Source organism: Squalius cephalus, assembly GCF_949319135.1.
Source record: "Squalius cephalus genome assembly, chromosome: 1".
NCBI lineage: Eukaryota > Metazoa > Chordata > Actinopteri > Cypriniformes > Leuciscidae > Squalius > Squalius cephalus.
Window position 1 is genome coordinate 9,541,980 of NC_137122.1, and position 18,490 is coordinate 9,560,469.

The following is an 18,490-nucleotide window of genomic DNA, read 5'->3' on the forward strand; positions in this document are numbered from 1 at the left end:
CCCACAACAATAAGAAAAGTAGTAGGCTAGATAAAGCAATGGGGTTTCACTTTAATGTGTTTTTGTAGTGCTTTCATGCAAGCTATGTCTACAAAGGTTTAAACAAATTTGAGTATTCAGAAATATGATTTCTGATTATGATTTTAAAAATACAAAGTAAGAAAGTTGAGATCACATCTTTGCTGAAATGTATTGTGCTGTTGTTAACAAGCCATGGTTAATTTGCTCTGCCTTAGGATTGCACGTGTCCTGGGACAGGTGAGGGGCCGAGTTCAGCACTGTGTGACCAAGAAGAGGAGGAGCCAGGGGCACTAGCACCACGATGATGGCGAGACAGAGAGGACGAGGTTTTGGACTTGATTAGAGAAGACATGGGACTGCAGAGGCAAGGAGAGCACAAGAGAGAATGGACAGGCTGTTTTCTCTTCTTGAAAGAATGATTGAGAAATATGTATATGTGTGTATATATATATATATATATATATATATATATATATATAAATATATATATATATATATATATATCCTTGTTTAACTTTTTTTCACTTAGTTTTTTTAAAAGGAAAAAAAAATTATGCAACTTTAAATGTGTAAATAAAAGAGAATTCATTGCTCTGGACATTGTTTATTTTTGTAATGACAGTCATAATTTCTACATGAAACAAATTCTTCTATAACTTTTTCCCCCCCAACTATTTACAACATACGTTAAACATATCAAAATCAACATAAACATTTAAATTTACAGTACATAAAATAAGAAAAAATGATGTAGACTTTAATTCAGCTGAGTGGGAGACCCTGGTGTGCTGCTGGACTGGGATGGGCTCCACAATTAGAGACCCTGGTAAGGCCTCCTGCTGGTCTGGGACATCATATGGGACGGTCTCCAGAGTGTTTGACAGCATATTTTCACTATCCACGTCTACCAACAGGTTTGCAGGGCTGACTCATGGAATAAATATTGAGATACTTTATATATATTTTTTAACCACTAATAACGCATTGGGGAAAAACTACTAGTCATATATTTCAAACCTTATTAAGCAAAATTATCTTGCATACTATAATGTACTTAAGGCATCAAGAGTAAAAGTAAAAGAATTCTGGAGGAAAAAAACTTAGTCAGGGTTTTTATGATGGTCCTGCTTTTATATTACTGCATATGTTGCATTTTACTTCTGAATATTTTCAAGGTTGATACATTTAAACTATACTTTTGTGTAGTTTAATGTAAAACAATGCATCATATTGTAAAATAACAATTTTGTAGTGTTGCTGTCCCGTGTGGGAAAATTACTTAGAGTATTGACAAAGTATGTAGTTCCTTACATACCACCACTGGTTATTTTGAAAATTAAAGTAACAAAATGTAGGCCTATTGTCAGGGGCGTAGCACAAGATCCCGGGCCCTATGCATAGGCAGTCCTGATGGGCCCCCATGTTCCTCAAAAAAAAAAAAAAAAAAAATGGCCTCTGCACACATGATTCTGTAGACCTAGATATTTATAGCGTAATAACTATTAAAGGTCCCGTATTGTGCCCCTTTTCACAAGATGTAAAATAAGTCTCTGATGTCCCCAGAGTGTGTATGTGAAGTTTCAGCTCAAAATACCCAACAGATCATTTTTTACAGCATGTTTAAATTGTCATTTTTTGGGGCTCAGAAAAACGCGCTGTTTTAGTGTGTGCCCTTTAAATGCAAATGAGCTGCTGCTGGACGACACAGGGGGCGGAGCTTCATGAGCTCGCGCACAGTCTCTCAGGACAATTTCATCTCACGGAATGATGATAATATCAGAAACTCTCAGTAACGGCGTTCCTTTCGAGTCGGACAATAATGCCTACAGAGTCAGAGTGCTGTATAGAGATGAAACAGGTATGGTTTAGTAGTTTAATTATGGTCATTATAACGTATTTGTCATCTGCTTGTAGGCTATGTATCCATTATTTATTAATAGCCTACAAGTCTGCTGTCTGAATGATGATCAAACACTGATGAGTTTAATAAAGTTTATTGTACATCACACAAAAGATGAAGCGTCAGTTTTACTTCAGAAAATCACCGTAAGAGCTGAGGAAACAGTAAGTTATAAGAAGTGCGCAAGTACATAAACAAATTTCGGTAGAGTTGAGGGAGCATTCCTGTGGGCGGAGGTTAGTCAAAAAACGGTTTTAATGACGTCATTAAAGAAGGAAGAAGAGGGATGTAGTCCAAACGGGCCGTTCGATGTAGGCGACTTCTGTTAAATAAAATATCTCGCTTGGCATTGAACTTTGAGCTTTATAATTTTACAGATATTATTTATGCTCTAACAGCAACATTACACACTAAGTAAAGTTTGAAACATGGGATCACGAAGAACGGGACCTTTAACTGTAATGCTTAGAGTAGCCTGATAATTTGGCATGTGTGCACACACATTTCAAACCTCCTTTCAACATTCTCTAGCCTACTTTACTGTGGTTACTAAGTTTAAGCTAAATGATATTACAATATTTTTTTTGTATATAACACCCAACGTAGGCTATATAATTGCTAATTATTGCTAATTTTAGATATTATAGCCTATTAATTTAAAATTAAACAGGTTTCAATTTAGGCTATTATAATGGTGTGTTGTATGCAAACAGCATTGTTAGTGTACAGTTTATTTATTTAGCCTTTACCTCAGATTACATGTATAACCAAATTATCATCTGAAAGTGTATGTTCTGCTCTTTCAATGGGTTGTCTCAGTTCATTTTTAGCACTAACGATCGCGGAGATATTCAAACAGTTTAGCACTATAGATTTCGTGTTCTAGATTGTGCTCACCTTTCTTTGAAAATAAGTCAGATACCAATTGTTTCCCCTCATTTTGTTTTCTTTCCTTCTAATGTCGCTCCTTTCATTTTGGGGGGCCTGATTTGGCTTTCTTTGAGAAAGACATTTCTACAGCATAAGTTTGCGCTCCTCCAGATGCTCAACTAACAAACATAAACAAAATGCGTGCAGATGGACTAAACCATTTGGTGCATTAGCAAGGGGTGGGACAAGTCAGTCAATCAACCAAGTTATTCAGCCAATACACTAACTTTACATTTCATCTGACATTCATTATGAAATTTAATTAGGAAATGAAACATAAAATATATTCCAGACTTTTCAAGGGCCCTCTCTCCCTTTGGGGCCCTGGTAATCAGTACTGGTTTTAACCCCAGTCCGACGCCCCTGCCTATTGTCACAATATTAGCAAATTGTTGCTAACTACAGCTGCGTCCCATTTCAAAGGGCGCATCTGAAGCGCTCGGACCGATCTAGCCTACGGAGGACTGTTCTTGTCGCCTAGCAACAGTGACTGACAGCTACTGATGACGAGCGGGAGTAACATTCGCACTGGACTTTTTATATTCAACTGGGTTTTATATTCAAATAGGGCTGAAAACCTGTGTAAATATATTTACCATGGTTTATTTATGTGCATAATAAAAATGATAGCCTACACTAGCCTACAAAATCGCATCAAGGTAAGATATAAATGAACATTTGAATCTTCGGCTAAGCCGAAAGTACGTGACCTGAAACATCCTTACCATGTCCTCCAATAAAATTATAAAACATAAAAATGACAATAGCCAATTCTGGCTCCTAGCTGTTTACTCAATTATATCAAATGAATTATCAGGATGGCAGCATACTCTCGCACCGTTGCTTGGCGCCTGGAGCGGTGATCGGGAACACCTGGCTGCGCAATTAGGAAATCCTACGGAGGCTACGGTGTGTCGTTCGGAGGACGCATAGGCTGCATCGTTTGAAGTCCGCAGCCTTCGAAGAATGCAGTCTTCACATTGGGACACAGCTGCTATTTCAAGTCAGTAGTTCCTGTTTTCACCTCTAGTTGTCAGTAAAGCCACATTGAAGTCTCGCTGCTCACAGGGACTAAGGACTCATTTTAAACTAGCAAATTGAGTATATTCTGTTTCATCTATTTATTATGGGTTCCACCAATCTATACAGTGCAGAATCATGTCAACACTCGTGTCCGGGACCTTCTCTGCCGACAGGCAAGCCACATCTGCATTGCATACAATGCCGGTTCTCCAAGTTTACCTGGCCAAATTCCTCTGCGATATGGATGAGTTTTATGAGACACTCATCCAATGAGAGACAATTGAGTCAATTGCCACCTCCTGAGACCGCATTGAAACAAATCCTAGAGCAAATTCGTCCAGGGAATTGGTTTCTCTCAATGGATCTGAAAAATGCTAAATTTCATATCCAAATAGCAGAGGTGGAAGTAACGAATTACAACTACTCACGTTACTGTAATTAAGTAGTTTTTTTGGGTACTTGTACTTTTTTGAGTATATTTTTAAAGCTGTAATTTTACTTGTACTCAAGTAGGGGAGAGGCGGGACAGTTGAAACACTTTTCAGATAAATGTCGTTTTCTAAGATAAGGTTACAGATAGATTTTTTATTTTTTTGTGATTAACAACTCACATATGTGTTCTCTTAGTATCATGTGTTATTCGGTACAAATATAGAATGATTTAAGTAAAATATGACTTTGAACGGGAGTTGTGCTTTGTTTCAATCGTCCCGCCAGTGCGGGACGGTTGAAACACAGGGGTGGGACGGATGAAACATAACAGTTTAAATGGCAACTATTCATCTAATGCTTATTTTTGTGAACAACACCTGACAAGTAACTTATGTACATATTGTTACAAACATATTTTGTAATTTATTTTCATTTAAAGGTTCATATTAACCATTTTTGTCCTGTCGCCCAATAAACAATAGGCGATAATTTTGTAATCTTTCTAATAGGCTATTTTGACGAAGACAGACAAATCAGTTTACAATTAATTTTCTTACATTTCTTCCTTGAGTCATATTGAGTGTTTGCTAGTTGAATAGCCTGTTATTATGAAGAAAACGAGGCCAACCAGAAGACGATAAATTAAATTTATTGAATATTGAAGATTGGACAATTGATGATTATTACAGAGATAGCATGTGTTGCGTAATTGAAAATTAATTTGCATTAAAAGAAACACAAGTCTAGAAACAGTATATGAATCTATGAACAGTATAGGCTATGACCAGGTTTAACGTGCAGGACGCGCGGTCGGGACGGTTGAAACACTGTTTCAACCGTCCCGACAGCGCATCCTGTCATTTAAACCTCTATTGCTCTTAAACTAAAAAACTCTGATATTGCCCACTTAAGGGTGTGTTGCAGTACTAATACACCTGCCGTATTATCATTACAATGGCACATGAAACAATAAATCCAACTTGTCAGTCCAAAAAAAAGTACCGCACGAAATAATTCACTCACCGCATTCAAAAACAGCTTTGCGGCTTTAACTCCAAAACGACACGACGTAAAGAAGAAATGTTTTCGCGGGTATGTTAGGCATTGCGTGCTGTAGCCTACGTGCTGACGAAATTTGACGTACATGACGTGAGTGGTTTTCAAGGAAATCTCAGTGTTTCATCCGTCCCGCGTTTCAATCGTCCCGCCTCTCCCCTACATATTAAACTAAGTAATCAACTTCGCTACTTGTAAAACCACACTTCGTTACTGAGTACAATTTGAATTGATATTCAAATCTTTGACCGGCATTTCGGTAGCCAATAAAAATATTCGATCGTAAACGGACCAATAAAACCCCTGATATTTGGACTGAATTAAAGCCGCCGCTGTCGCAGCAGGTTTTGAAGAGCTGTTCATTTAGTGACGGAGGCGATCGGGAGCTCAGAGTGATTAATGGCTGGACTGAAAGTTTGGAGAAACAACAATCTACATAGAAGTATTGTCAAAATATCTATACTTTGATACATATCAATACTGTAATATCTGTCAATACTCATTTTGGCCTATACACCGATACAATACCAGCTGCGCGTTCTCATTCTCTCATCTCAACGACAGCGAGTTTGACACACCCGCCTCCTCTCAGCGCAGGATTGCAGGTAGGCCTATTACGCATAATTGTATTAATACCTGCAAGTTTCTATGGCATATTTTAATGGCAAATGTCACGAGTGCAATATTATAACGCGAGGGCACATTCATGTAATCGCAGAAAACTGGACGCGAGCTCTCAAATACGAATGAACTGGACTTGGATATTGAGTGTGCGCTCTCGGACTGTGTCATATCATGTGCAATCGCGAATCTCTCCAAGTGGTGCTCACTGCAGACTCAAATGACGTCCAGCTCCAATCTTTCCATGCTCTTGAATTAAACGTTGTCAAAAGTTATGAAAAATCTAGCCTTTTTTGCAAATTAAATTCAGTTTGAAATCAAGCTTCCTTGTGCTGTGTGTGAGCTTTTGCAACAGTTAACGTTATCCTATGTAAAGACAAATACACTGAGTGAGTAAATATTTAAGTTAGATTATCAATGTTTAAATATGTAAACAAAAGCCTAAATATATCTATATCTAAAAATATCACAGTATAATGTGTACGTGTCTCTTCAGAAGACTTGAATTAAAATTTTCCATTCAAATAGATTACTGTTACAATGAGTGTTGTTTTCGATGCTTGAAAATAATGATTGCCTTGACAAAATGGATGGACAAAAATGTAGATATTAAAATATTTAGTATGTGGTAGTTTTCCCGATGGTTTTAAAAATTATAGGCTAGGCCAACTGAATTCTGACATATTTCATGGTGTCAAATTCCAGTAACATGACCACTAATTAATGTCCTTCGACAATAAGGTAAAAACGTGTTAAAAGTAGCTATTTTCTACATAAATCTATGATTTGGTTGAATATTTATTGGTAATACATTAACTATCACCAGCTAAAAAGTAACTAGTAACTAGTACTCCGAGTAGTTTTTGAGAGAAGTAATTTGTACTTTTACTTAAGTACTTTTTTGACACCAATACTTTTACAGTACTTGTAATTGAGTATTATTTCAGCAATGTAACGGTACTTGTACTTGAGTACAAATTTTCAGTACTCTTTCCACCTCTGCCAAATAGCCCCTCTCACATCTGTTTTTGAGATTCAGACCCATGACTATATTAATCTAAATTTATTTTTTCAATGAATAAATTCAAATGTATTGTTATTGAATGGAAAAGAACTTTGGATTCTGGCTGAATGTTGGAGAAGCCTTTATTAAGAAAATGTAAATGCAAATGATAATCATACAATCAAGCAACAATCAACAACAGGCCATGTCCTTCAAATATTCCATTCAGTTGTAATATGGAAACACTTCAGATCAATCACGTTTAGCAGGAAATTATTAAAAGATTATTAGATATGGTGCAGTCAATATTAAAATGTTTTATAGTTAAATCATTAAAATGTTAATTATAATTTTATAAATATATTTTAATTCCAGTGCGATTAAACATGTACAAGTGAAATCTACTACAGCTCAGACTCTTCGCATTACTTCACAAAAGATGTTAATGTTGAGTGTTAAAGTTTGTTTAGTAAAGTTCAACTTGTGCTTCATATATTCATATTTTTCCTTGGAACTGCATGTTTATATTGTGTTTTGTAAATAAGTGTCTTAAAATGTGCTATTTTGCTCTATTATTTCATATATTTTAAAGGTATTTATCCAAGCTCTCAATAGCATCCTCTTTTGTGAGCTTTTTCCATTCGTCTGGAATCTCACACTTAAATGTTTTTCTGTAGCGTTTTTCCAGATCTTTCTGGAATCTGCACACAAACCACTTCCAGTAGTTCAGTTCAGAGAGATCAGGGCTGATGCTCCAGTCTGCATAATCTCCTCCTGCTCTTCTGTAATATTTGTATGGAAACCACTCATCAAATGCACGAAAACGTTGATCACTTGTCACTAAATTTGTGCAAATATTAGCACAGAGTTTCTGTGATGTTGTGTAAAACCATCCATTAATTCCATTCACTCTGTGGAAAGGAACACTGTGATCTTCATCATGGTCTTCTATGGTGTTGGTGCAGATGGCTTTACAGAACGGACACTGAACCCAACAACACTGACGTAAGTGATAAATCAGAAGCTCTTCTGGCCTGAACTTGAGGTCCAGTTTTTCATCAAATGCATTTGAGTTAAAATCTTTACTGATGTCAGATATTATAGCAGTAAGTTCTTTTTTTATCACATCTTCTAGGAGGCTGAAATCATCAACATCATCATGTTTGACTCCACTGAGGTCTTTTTCAGAGAAGATCAGCTCATCTGAGAGCTTCTGTGTGAAACTCTTCAACCACAGACCAACATCTCCTCTGTTCTCTTCAACATGTTCAGTAGATTCATGTGCAGCTTCCATGATCTTCTGCTGCAGGAGTTTAATGTTCTCCTCCATCTTGGGTAAAACACTGACACTGAAATTATCAGTGATGTACCGTCTAACTTCATGTCTGATGAATCTCTTGAAGTGATCTCTGGGTTTATGAATGTAGTTCATGTATTTGTGATAATTTTCTTTTTCAGCCAGTTTCTTTAGGATGTGTTTTTCCATATTTGATCTGTTTCCTTTCAGTGACGGACAATTTGATCTCATTTCATCTGCCAGATCTCTAGCAGTCTTCTTGTAGACGCTCTGCTCAATGGGCTCTTTAATTTTCTGACAGATGATCTCACCAAAAATGGCAGCTGATCTTGATTCATGACAGTATTTCTGGAAAATACTATAGTACTCTTCTCTCTTCTTTTCAATATATATTTGAGGATTATTCGCTTCTCTGAACTTTCTGTGTTGATCAGTGATCATCTCATTTGCTCTCTTACCGATGGAAATAACCAAATCCATAAAGAATTCATTCTTGAACACATATTTCACTGGTCCTTTCTGGTGTTCTTTTACTCTTGCCTTGATGTAACGTGTGAGCTGTTGGATGTAACTGATGTTGTAGCCCATCTTTGAAATGTTAAACGACTGAATCATTCTGTCTGTCTGCAGATCAACATCTGTGATTAATGATCTTATTTGGGATTCATCCTCTTGAGATAAAATGTTACCAAGTGTCTTTTTAGCTGATTTGTAGGCTCTTCCCAAAGTTTTTTTAAATACACGGGATTTTTTTAACTGAACATAATCTGAATAACTCTGCAAAGAGAAACTATCCCTGCTCTCCCCCAGGTGATCTACAGGAGCACTTTGATAGATGTTACTGAGGATCTCTCTCACATCTCTCATTATGTCAATGTCTCTGATTGGAGGATTGTCTGTGATGATTGTTTTCATCCACTGTTCCCAAAACAAATTAAACTCTTTCTTCAGCATTTCTTTATCATTTGCTTTATATTTGAGTTTTATGGCAAGATCTTTGCTCTTTTCATAGAGAGTGTTTTCATGATGTGTCCTCTGAGCATCAATCTTTTTCTTCAGGTCTCGCTGCTGAAGAATCTCGTTTAATTTCCTCTTTGTTTCTCTCACAATGTTTTCCTGAAGCTCTTTGATTTTGTTTTCAAATGACGTTTTCCACTGAATCAATATATCTTTGTCTTTGTCTTTCTCAAAGAATTCTGACATTGATTTTTTCACTTCTTCACTTGTCGTCTTCATTTCTCTTTGAAGATCAGTTTCCTCAACCTCATGAATTGCCTCATTTTCTATTTTGTTATGTAGTTTGTTCTCAGTTTCCAGCATGGCACTGCGAAGACTCCAGGACCACTTACTGTATTCGGTCTCCAGTCTCCTGTAGGCTGAAATCTCCAGAGAATTTCTGAAGCTGAAGACGAATCGTTCATTCAGTAAAGCCTCCCAGAGATCTTTAACACGATCTTTTAGGTCTATCAGCATCATTCCATGTGAGTTTGAGGCATGAGACATAATAGTTTTCTTTAGTTCTTGAATGTTGTCACAGTAGTTTGGGTTTGGTGGTGCCATTGGTGGGCTTCCCTCCCAGAACTGAGCAAAATACTTCACATCTTTCTGAACATCAAATCCAATGACATCACTGAAACATTCTTCATCACAGACTTCCTCTTTAGCAGCGAGTTTTGTCATCTCATCCAGTTTCTCCTGCAGTCGTCTCCTTCCCTCCATGTTCTTCTCTCCAGCTGTGACGTCTGAAACGTTCTGATGCACAAACACACAGCTGGGATTCAGTCTGACCTTCTTCATTCTCAGGAAGGCCTGAACAACAATCTGAAGAACATCCTGCATCTCAGATGGGTTTTCTCCAAAGATGTTGATCAATGTCAGATTTCCAAGACCAACAACAAATGTGGCCAATTCATTATCATGATCTCTTGTTGATCTTCCAGCCAGTTCTAGAGCACATAGACCCTCAGTATCAACGACCAGAATATAGTCAAAGTTCATCTGTGGTTTCATCTCGTCTGAGACTCTGACCAGCTGCATGAAAGCTCCTCTGGTGCATCTTCCAGCACTGACGGCAAACTGGAGCCCAAACATGGCGTTCAGCATGGTGGATTTCCCAGAGCTCTGAATCCCTAAAACTGACAGCACAAAGACTCTCTGGTGTCCCAGTTTCTGGATGAGTTGATCTAGAACAGCAGAGATCCAGATCACAGGAACATGCCCAGCATCTCCATCCATCAGCTCCAGTGGAAATCCAGAGATCATCATCTCTGCTGCAAGACTTGGGAGAGAAGAGAAGTGAACCTGCAGGTCTTTCTTTTGCTTCTTCACAGATGAACATGATTCATAGATCTGACTGATCTCCCTCATGATGTGCTCCAAACCAAAGGCTGCAGCTTGAAGATCCTCAGATATTCTCTCAAGTTCAGTTTGTTCAGCTTTGAGTTGTTCAGATTTATCATGTTTCTTTTTCAGTTTTAAGACTGTTGACCACTTTTCATCATATTTGTGATGTAGAAGAGAAAGGTCAGCTGATGTATATTCACCCAGAAGGATTCCAAGCCATTTAATGAAAAACATCTTATGTTTATCATGTGAGTTCATTTGTCTTATGAAGAGCTTCATAAACTCACTGATGTCAGATTTATGCTGCTGTTCACGGATTATCTTCATCTCTGTTTGTGTCCTTCTGATGTCCATTTCTATCTCTTCTCCTTGCGGTCGATGTAGTTCTTTGTTCTTCTTACTCCACTGATGCCACAGTTTCCCCTGATGAGGCAGAATTGATTCTTTGATTTGTGTCAGATCTTTCTTCTTCAGTAAACTCATCATCTGCTGTGCTGCTTCTCTTCCTCTCCTGCAGTCTTCATCATATTCCTCATCTACTCTGATGTCTGAGTGTTTGGACACATCTTCAAGTCTGAAAGTGGAAGATGAATCTGAGAGACAATCATTTATCGCTCTTCTGAGTTCTTCAGATACATCTGACTGATTTCTGTCTTTCAAACCAATCTTGTATTTTCCTCTCCGCATCTCAGTGATGATTGACACATCCTCAGTAAGAAGACAAATGAGTGGCTTTCTGTTCTTGGACAATATTTGTATCTTTGCAGCATGTTTGTCATTTTTGTCCAGTTGTGGAAGAATAACAACATTGACTGAGGCCATTTCAGAGAGGATCTGCACCTGTTTCTCATGGTCTCCTGCATCACCGTGTAGATTACAGAACGCAACACAGTCACTGAATTTATCTGTGTCTTTCCCAGAGGGGCAGAACCAGGCGATCTCCACCACTCCATCCATCAGGACTCTGGATCTGCTGCTGCCTGGGCAGTTCCTGTGGAAGAACGTGTCATGTTTCCTATTGATCAGACTGTTCATCAGCTGAGACTTGGATGAAGACACGGAGCCAAACCTGAAGAAAAACACCATTGGAGTTTCTGCCTTGTAGATCGGCTTGGTTTGACTGATGGTTTCATTGTTGGTGTCTCTCTTCTTCCAGCTCTTGTTGATTTGTCTGAATGTCCAGAGAGGAAACTCAATCTGTTGTGTGAATGGATCAGGAACAAGCAGAGGCAGAGCGTACTGACACTGGGACAGTTTAGTGACCATCAGCTGCTTCAGAAGACCATCAGCACAGTGAAATACGGCCATCTGAACATCCATCGGGTGAATGAGTTCAGATTGACTGTCTCCTTCATTAGACAAAGACATTTCACCAAAAATATCAAACTCATCTTCAGATGAGTCTTTGTCTTTTTGTTGTGTGTCATCCTGTTCATTAATCTGTTTAGTTTTAATATATCTTGCTCTGTAGTCCATCATCAGTAGTTGTTGTGTGAAAGTCTGAATCAGCTCCTCTTCAGCACAAGACTCATGGGACTGTAATGAATGTGCAGTAATCCGAAGAACATCTGCAGCTTTCAGATTATGATCATGCCTGCCTTCAAGATGAAGTCTGTCAAAGAGTGTTTTTGAGCCTGTAAGCATTTCTTTTTCTGTATGTTGATCTTGTTTCTTTCTGTCTGTTCTAAGCTTTTCTGTAGTTCCCTGTGGAAAAAAATGCACATCATTTTTGTGTGAGTTTATGTGCAAGCTCTGGCTCATCACTATTGTTCGTCAATTTAAACAGCTGTAACTTTTGATCCCTATGGTGAACACTTACCAAATTGTTAATGCATGATATATTTTTTGGCTAATTGCATTTTGCATTATTTTTTGAATGATATAGTTGTATGGGATGTATGGTTTAGTAACAATCAGAATTTCCACCAGAATTTAATTTTTCAGTGTTTGACATTTTTGGTCAAATATATCTATACCATAATATTTATGTGCATATGTTTTGGGACTTTTCTTTTCTGAAGACTCTAGATGTTGTGCAATAACAAAATGGTTAGTACACCCCAAAACTGAAACATCTGAGATGGCATTAGCAGAACTATTGACTCCAGGCTCAATAAAATAACTTGTTTCAATAATTCAATATCTCTTCTGCAATTATACATTACACCATGCGTATGCATTTATTTTGCCCTATAAATAGCACAAAGGTTGGTAGATTGCATAACTTCCTGCATTTTTACCTTTTCCAACTCCTTCTGGTGTTGTGACCCTGAAGCGCCATAGCGAGGTATGTGTGGATTGTCTATTCAGAGGTTTCATTACTCGTCATTAACAAAGTGTTGAACGTGAAGGTCACGTCTCTGTTCTTTGTTCATGCACTGGATATTGAACTTACTGTACAGTATTTCGCTGGGTAACCCAGCCTGAGTTAAGTTATTTCCGTGGGTATAAAACCCTGGTGGCATATTTGATATCAAGTGTGACCTTTGGGTATCACTCGGTTATACCTTGAAAACAAATGATTCAACGTATTGTAATATCAAGAAACAAATGCTAATCAAAAATGTGCACACCTCTTACTGTAACGTGTATGCTGTGTTTCTTTGTTTTTGGTTCTCCCTGTGACCTAATTTCCCTACTGTGACTAATTAGTCATCATGTTCAACTGTTCTGTTAAACACTTTGTTAATTCTCCTGATTATTTAATCCCTGTTTCTCCTGAGTTTCTCCTGTTTCTGAGTATTCGCTATTAAAACCTATCTCCTAGTATTATTCCTTGTTGTGTGATTTACTATTATACCACATTAAGCAACACTTACCATGTGTTGTTCTTCTGTCTCTGTTGGTGTGGTGGACCCACTGCTTCCTCTAATGATTGGAGCTTCATCTTTTGAAACATGAGAAATAAATAATTAACAAGAATATTTTTCTATTTTATAACAGTTATTATCTGTCATACATTCATTAGATGTGGCTAGGTGCAGTACAATGTCTAGTTCTACTTACCTAGGTTTACTATATTTATTCTTAAGCTTTTATTAAGAGTTTGTGATATAAAGTGAGTGGAATTTATTTTGACGTCTCTCAGAATAATATGTTTATTTATACAATAGTTAATTCTGGTTCTCAATTCTGAGAATTCTTTCCAGCCATATGATATTCTCCCAGTATTGCCACAGAAACCATTTCATCATTTGTCTCACTCCGCTTGCAGCACTTCTCACAGTTAGCATCATGGTAGTGGACCAAACTCACTATAATATTACAAATTCTACTGGTGTTGTGTAGTTTTAAGAGTTTTTTTAGGCAAGAATGTAGTTGTTTAAACTTCAAATATGCATTTTGTTTTATAAACAAATAAATAATAAAGATAGATTTTTATTTGAAAATTTGACCAGCTGAACACCAGCTTGGCGAGGCTGGGAGACCAGTTTAGGCTGGTTGTAGTTTTTTTTTTTTTTTTTTTGGCAAGGATATGAGCATGGTTGATAATATCACACGGCTTGTGTGATATTGCTCATTTATAACTACTGCTTCAGTATATTATAATAATAAAACAATTGAATAAGTTACTGTTTTTTATGTGCAATAGGTGTTTGTCTTAATTATAAATAATGTGATTACTCCTCTTTAGAGTATGGAGGGGTTTTTGAAAAAGAAAAATAATAATTACCATGTTTCACCACTAGAGGCAAGTATATGTTACTTACTCTTTGTTATGTTTACCTATAATAATTATGATCTTACGTTTTGCTAATTTTAATCTAAACTGAGGATATTCATCTAATTGAGATTTCTTGAATCAATTTATCAACATGGTCTCTATCAACAAGCTTTACCAACAGATTTGTTCATAATTAGTCAGAATCTTACATCAGAATCGTAGTTAGTAGTTTCTAAACAGGGTATTTAACCATATAACATTTCTCACTGATATATTATGAAGGCCTTTCTATCCACATGTGTCTATAATATCATAATTAGTCAATCTTAGACCAGAATGTTTGATTAAAAACTGGTCTAATCATGGAAAATAAGAATGAAGAATCTGTTTTTCTTACCACTTTCACATTCACTCTTTTGTGGCTCTTCTGTCTCTCGTCTTTCTCCAGTATAGCGCTGCTGGTTGTTCTCATTAAACAGATGCTCAATCTTCTTCATCAGGTCTCTCATCTCTGACTGGTTGTTCATCATCTTGTTGCAGATGTGATATCTTCCTCCACATTTCTCCAGCAGCTGCTCAAGAACAGGGTTTTTCTTCAGATCATCAATTATAGAGTCACACTCTTCTTCTCTCTCATAGGTGAAGAGAATCATCACGAACTGAAGAACTCTGTCCCCAAACACTCTCTGAAGCCATTCCAGACCCATCTTATCAGCATCTGTTAACTGGCCCAGTCGCACAACAAAGATGAAGGCGCTGATTTCATTTCCATGCACTAGTTGATCAATGTGATGATCCACAGAATCCAGGTAAAGTTCAGCCTCATGTAAGTCAATCATGTTGATCACAGAGATGTGACGTTCTGATATCTTCTGCTGTACAGCAACAATCTTGGATATTTCAGCATTTTCAATATTTGTTTTTTGTTCTCCTAGTACAATGTTTCCATGTCCAAACTGGACTGATGAAGAGTTTCCAAATAACACAATAGACAGATTGGGATCTAGAATAAACACCAAAGAACTTTTTCTCAAAATCATGAGAATTCAAACTGAATTCATAGAATATAAGAACAAAACTGATAATTTAATGATTCTTCTCATTAATGTTTAGGTGCAGTGAATATTGTGTTTTCCTACCTATGTCACTGTGTGATGAGTGAGATGGTACATGAGTCTTGATCATGTCTGCATGGCCAACAGGTTTGGAGTTGTTCTTCTCTTCTATTGGCTGTTCAGAAAGATTAAAACAAATATTGATATCTACTTGATTAATGATTGTATCATGATCTAAGTGGCTATACACTCAGTGGCTACTTCATTAGGCAAACCCTTTAAGCCCTCAGAACGGCACAGATTCTTTGTGGTGTAGATACAAAAAAGTTTCTGGGGATCTGGAGACAGCAAAGATGGGTGTGGACTGTGGCCATAAAGGGATGGACATGTTCATCATTCACTCTCTCCGAATACTGTATGACTTACTTACTTCTGTGGAATTTAAAAAAATATATATATATTTTTTTAAAAAGGTTGGAAACATGTCCAAACAACATTGGACCCCATAGACTTTCATTGTATCTCCTTTTGTGTTCCACAGAAGAAAGTAAGTCATACTGGTTTGCAACGACATGAGGGTGAGTAAATGACAACATATTTTGCAGTTAACTATTCATTTAAATGCTATTTAAACTATTGTGAGTTCATTGATTTGTTTTTACTTTTTTTTACTTTTGCTGTCGCCCCATTGATGCACTGATGATTTCTCCTTGTTACAGGTATGTTGTTAAATTAGTTTTGTTAAGCACAAAATAGATCTAGTTGATTGTTAATAGAATGCGTATTGTAGGTAGAATATCATAGAGACAAATATTTAGTTTTAATGCTTTGTGCTGTGTGGTGCGGCCTACACGACATGGTGCTAAGTGGATTCATTGTTTAATTTCATTTGGGTATGTTATGCATGGAAATATGAAACTATATATGTGAATGGTTTATATTTAGTTTTTTTTTATGCTTTATTTTTAGGAGTGCACATAACTGGTTCGCAGATGCGCATGTGTGGTAAAAATAAAGGCTTTTATTCAGATTCAAGTGGCTGCAAGTGCTGACAGTAACCTGAAACACATCTGTGCAGATCGTTTTCAGTGATTCTTGGCCAACATGCTGGACACTGGAAACATTTTGCAATTCACCTCCCTCAGGTTCAAGCAAAAGAATTTGACTATTGGTGAACGCAAAGATGAGCTCATGGATGCTATTGGACAGCTGACACTTCTGCTTGACAATGAAGGCAAGTGCAGAACAGAGACAAGGAAAAGACTGATGTTTCGAGAGGTCTTATTTAGGAGTTCGAAAGCAGTTATGAATCTCAAGTCATGTGATACCTTTTTAGTTTTTGATCCTTCAACTTGGGCACATAAAATGCAAGACTTGCACAGATCTGGCAACACAACACTTGATAACATAATGCAGAAAAATGAAGCCTGCTTGTGTGTTGACAGAGACTCCACAGTAAGAGAATGGATGTGTTTGAAGCAAGCAGGAAAACGTCGGGCTCTTTCCTCGAATGACTTCATGAAGCAATCCAGATATCTACACCAACATTTAGAAAGTCCTTGTGTTGTCACTCACACTGTCACTGAGTAGTGCTGCATGCGAGAGGGGATTTTCATGTCTCAATATAATCAAAAACAAGTACAAATCCTGCCTGTCAGATCCTCTGAGACTTCTGACTCAGAGCCAGCTGTTGACTTGTGGATGCAAACAGCAAATCGCAGGCTTAACCAGGGAGAAAGAAGCAGGCCTACATCATCATCTACCATGTTCGAGAGAAAGGAAGATAGTGAGGAGAGCAGTCAGGAGGAAAGTGATGATGACAGCTTGTAGGAGAAGTGTGTCGTGTAAAGTGTGAGTACCAAGCATCTCCAGGTGCTCCTTTGAGACTCAGGCCAAAACCAGTTACAGTATGTGCACCCCTGTTTATTATGGTATGTAATAATATATTATATAAATATTTGTATTACTGTATATGGCAATAATGTAATAAATTATATAAAGTACTGTAATTAATGTGTTAATTGTATTAATATGATGTATCATAAGACAGGAAAAATTAGTAAACTGTAACTGTTATTTGTGTATTTACAAGCATTATATTCTTTTTTTCACTGAGCTCCTGAGAGCGACCCATTCTTTCACAGATGTTTGTAGAAGCGTCTGCATGCCTAGTGCTTGATTTTATACAACTGTGGCCGTGGAAGTGATTGGAACACCTGAACTCAATTATTGTCCCCAGGGCTTGACATTAACTTTTTTGCTCACAAAGTTACTAGCCACCAGTGGTGGAGGAAGTACTGAATCTCAGTACTTAAGTAAAAGTACAAATAACCAGAGACATATTTACTTTAGTAAAAGTAAAAGTACCACAATGAAAACCCTACTTAAGTAAAAAGTAAAAAGTACCTGATTTTAAATGTACTTTAAGTATTAAAAGTAAAAGTACTTTCATAACAATTTATTCTCTTAATGTCTATATTGTAATAGTTAGGGTTGTAACAATATGCAATATGAAACCGAAATCGCGACACTCGGATCCACGAACCTGAGTGTGAGAAGGCAGAATCGCGACACACCCCTTATTTGAAGTTAACATTATACAATACGTAGACCTGGATAAATTCTTTAAAATTGGGCAATCCCAGCGTTATGGACGTGACAAATTGCAGTAAAAATTTGAAATGTAAAACTTGAAATGTAAATTCTCAAATACCAATTGAAACTGTTTATATATCCATAGCCTACTCCCCATACTCCCTTAATAAAGAAGTCCAGACATTAGAAAAATACTAGTCTACAGACACATGCGTTTTATATTTAATATGAGGGAAATATAAATCCGTAACGGACATGACACACAAAAAAATCTTTAACTTTTAGGTGGCAAAATATTTTTTAGTAATTCTGTGAATTTCACTGCGCAAACCAAAAGTAATATACCCACCGGATGAAGAAGGGTTGGCTGTCCACAGAACATAAAATATTCATTTTAATTTTTGTGTTCACATTTATGAGGAAAAAACAATGTTACGGACGTGAGCGCTCTGAAAGCGGCACTAAAATACTGCTTTAAAACGTTCACAGAGACCTCAAAAGCCCTTCTTTAAAGTAAATGTCATTTCGTATTAATTGTATCTTAATTTTA

General features: G+C 37.0%; 1 protein-coding gene and 1 long non-coding RNA gene across 2 annotated transcripts in view; one reads left to right on the forward strand and one right to left on the reverse strand.

The window, feature by feature from the left end:
* Window positions 1-18,490, forward strand: part of LOC307164096 — a 249,343-nt gene that overhangs the window by 129,290 nt on the left and 101,563 nt on the right. The gene's annotated exons all lie outside the window — the stretch shown is intronic.
* On the reverse strand, window positions 7,119-15,516 carry LOC307162083 (interferon-induced very large GTPase 1-like). Its single transcript, XM_079877153.1, has 4 exons — window positions 15,430-15,516; window positions 14,688-15,293; window positions 13,446-13,513; window positions 7,119-12,330 (listed from the first exon to the last, which is right to left on the reverse strand). Exons 1-4 carry the CDS (start codon window positions 15,473-15,475, stop codon window positions 7,573-7,575), a joined length of 5,478 nt encoding a protein of 1,825 aa, XP_079733279.1. The 5' UTR covers window positions 15,476-15,516; the 3' UTR covers window positions 7,119-7,572.

Excerpts from the sequence above, each read along its gene's own strand:
- LOC307162083 (XM_079877153.1), bottom strand. The coding sequence starts at position 15,475 with ATGATCAAGACTCATGTACCATCTCACTCATCACACAGTGACATAG. Across the intron at positions 13,514-14,687 it reads AAAGAGTGAATGTGAAAGTG|ATGAAGCTCCAATCATTAGA; the intron begins GTAAGAAAAACA and ends ATGTTTCAAAAG. Across the intron at positions 12,331-13,445 it reads AGACAGAAGAACAACACATG|GGAACTACAGAAAAGCTTAG; the intron begins GTAAGTGTTGCT and ends TTTTTTCCACAG.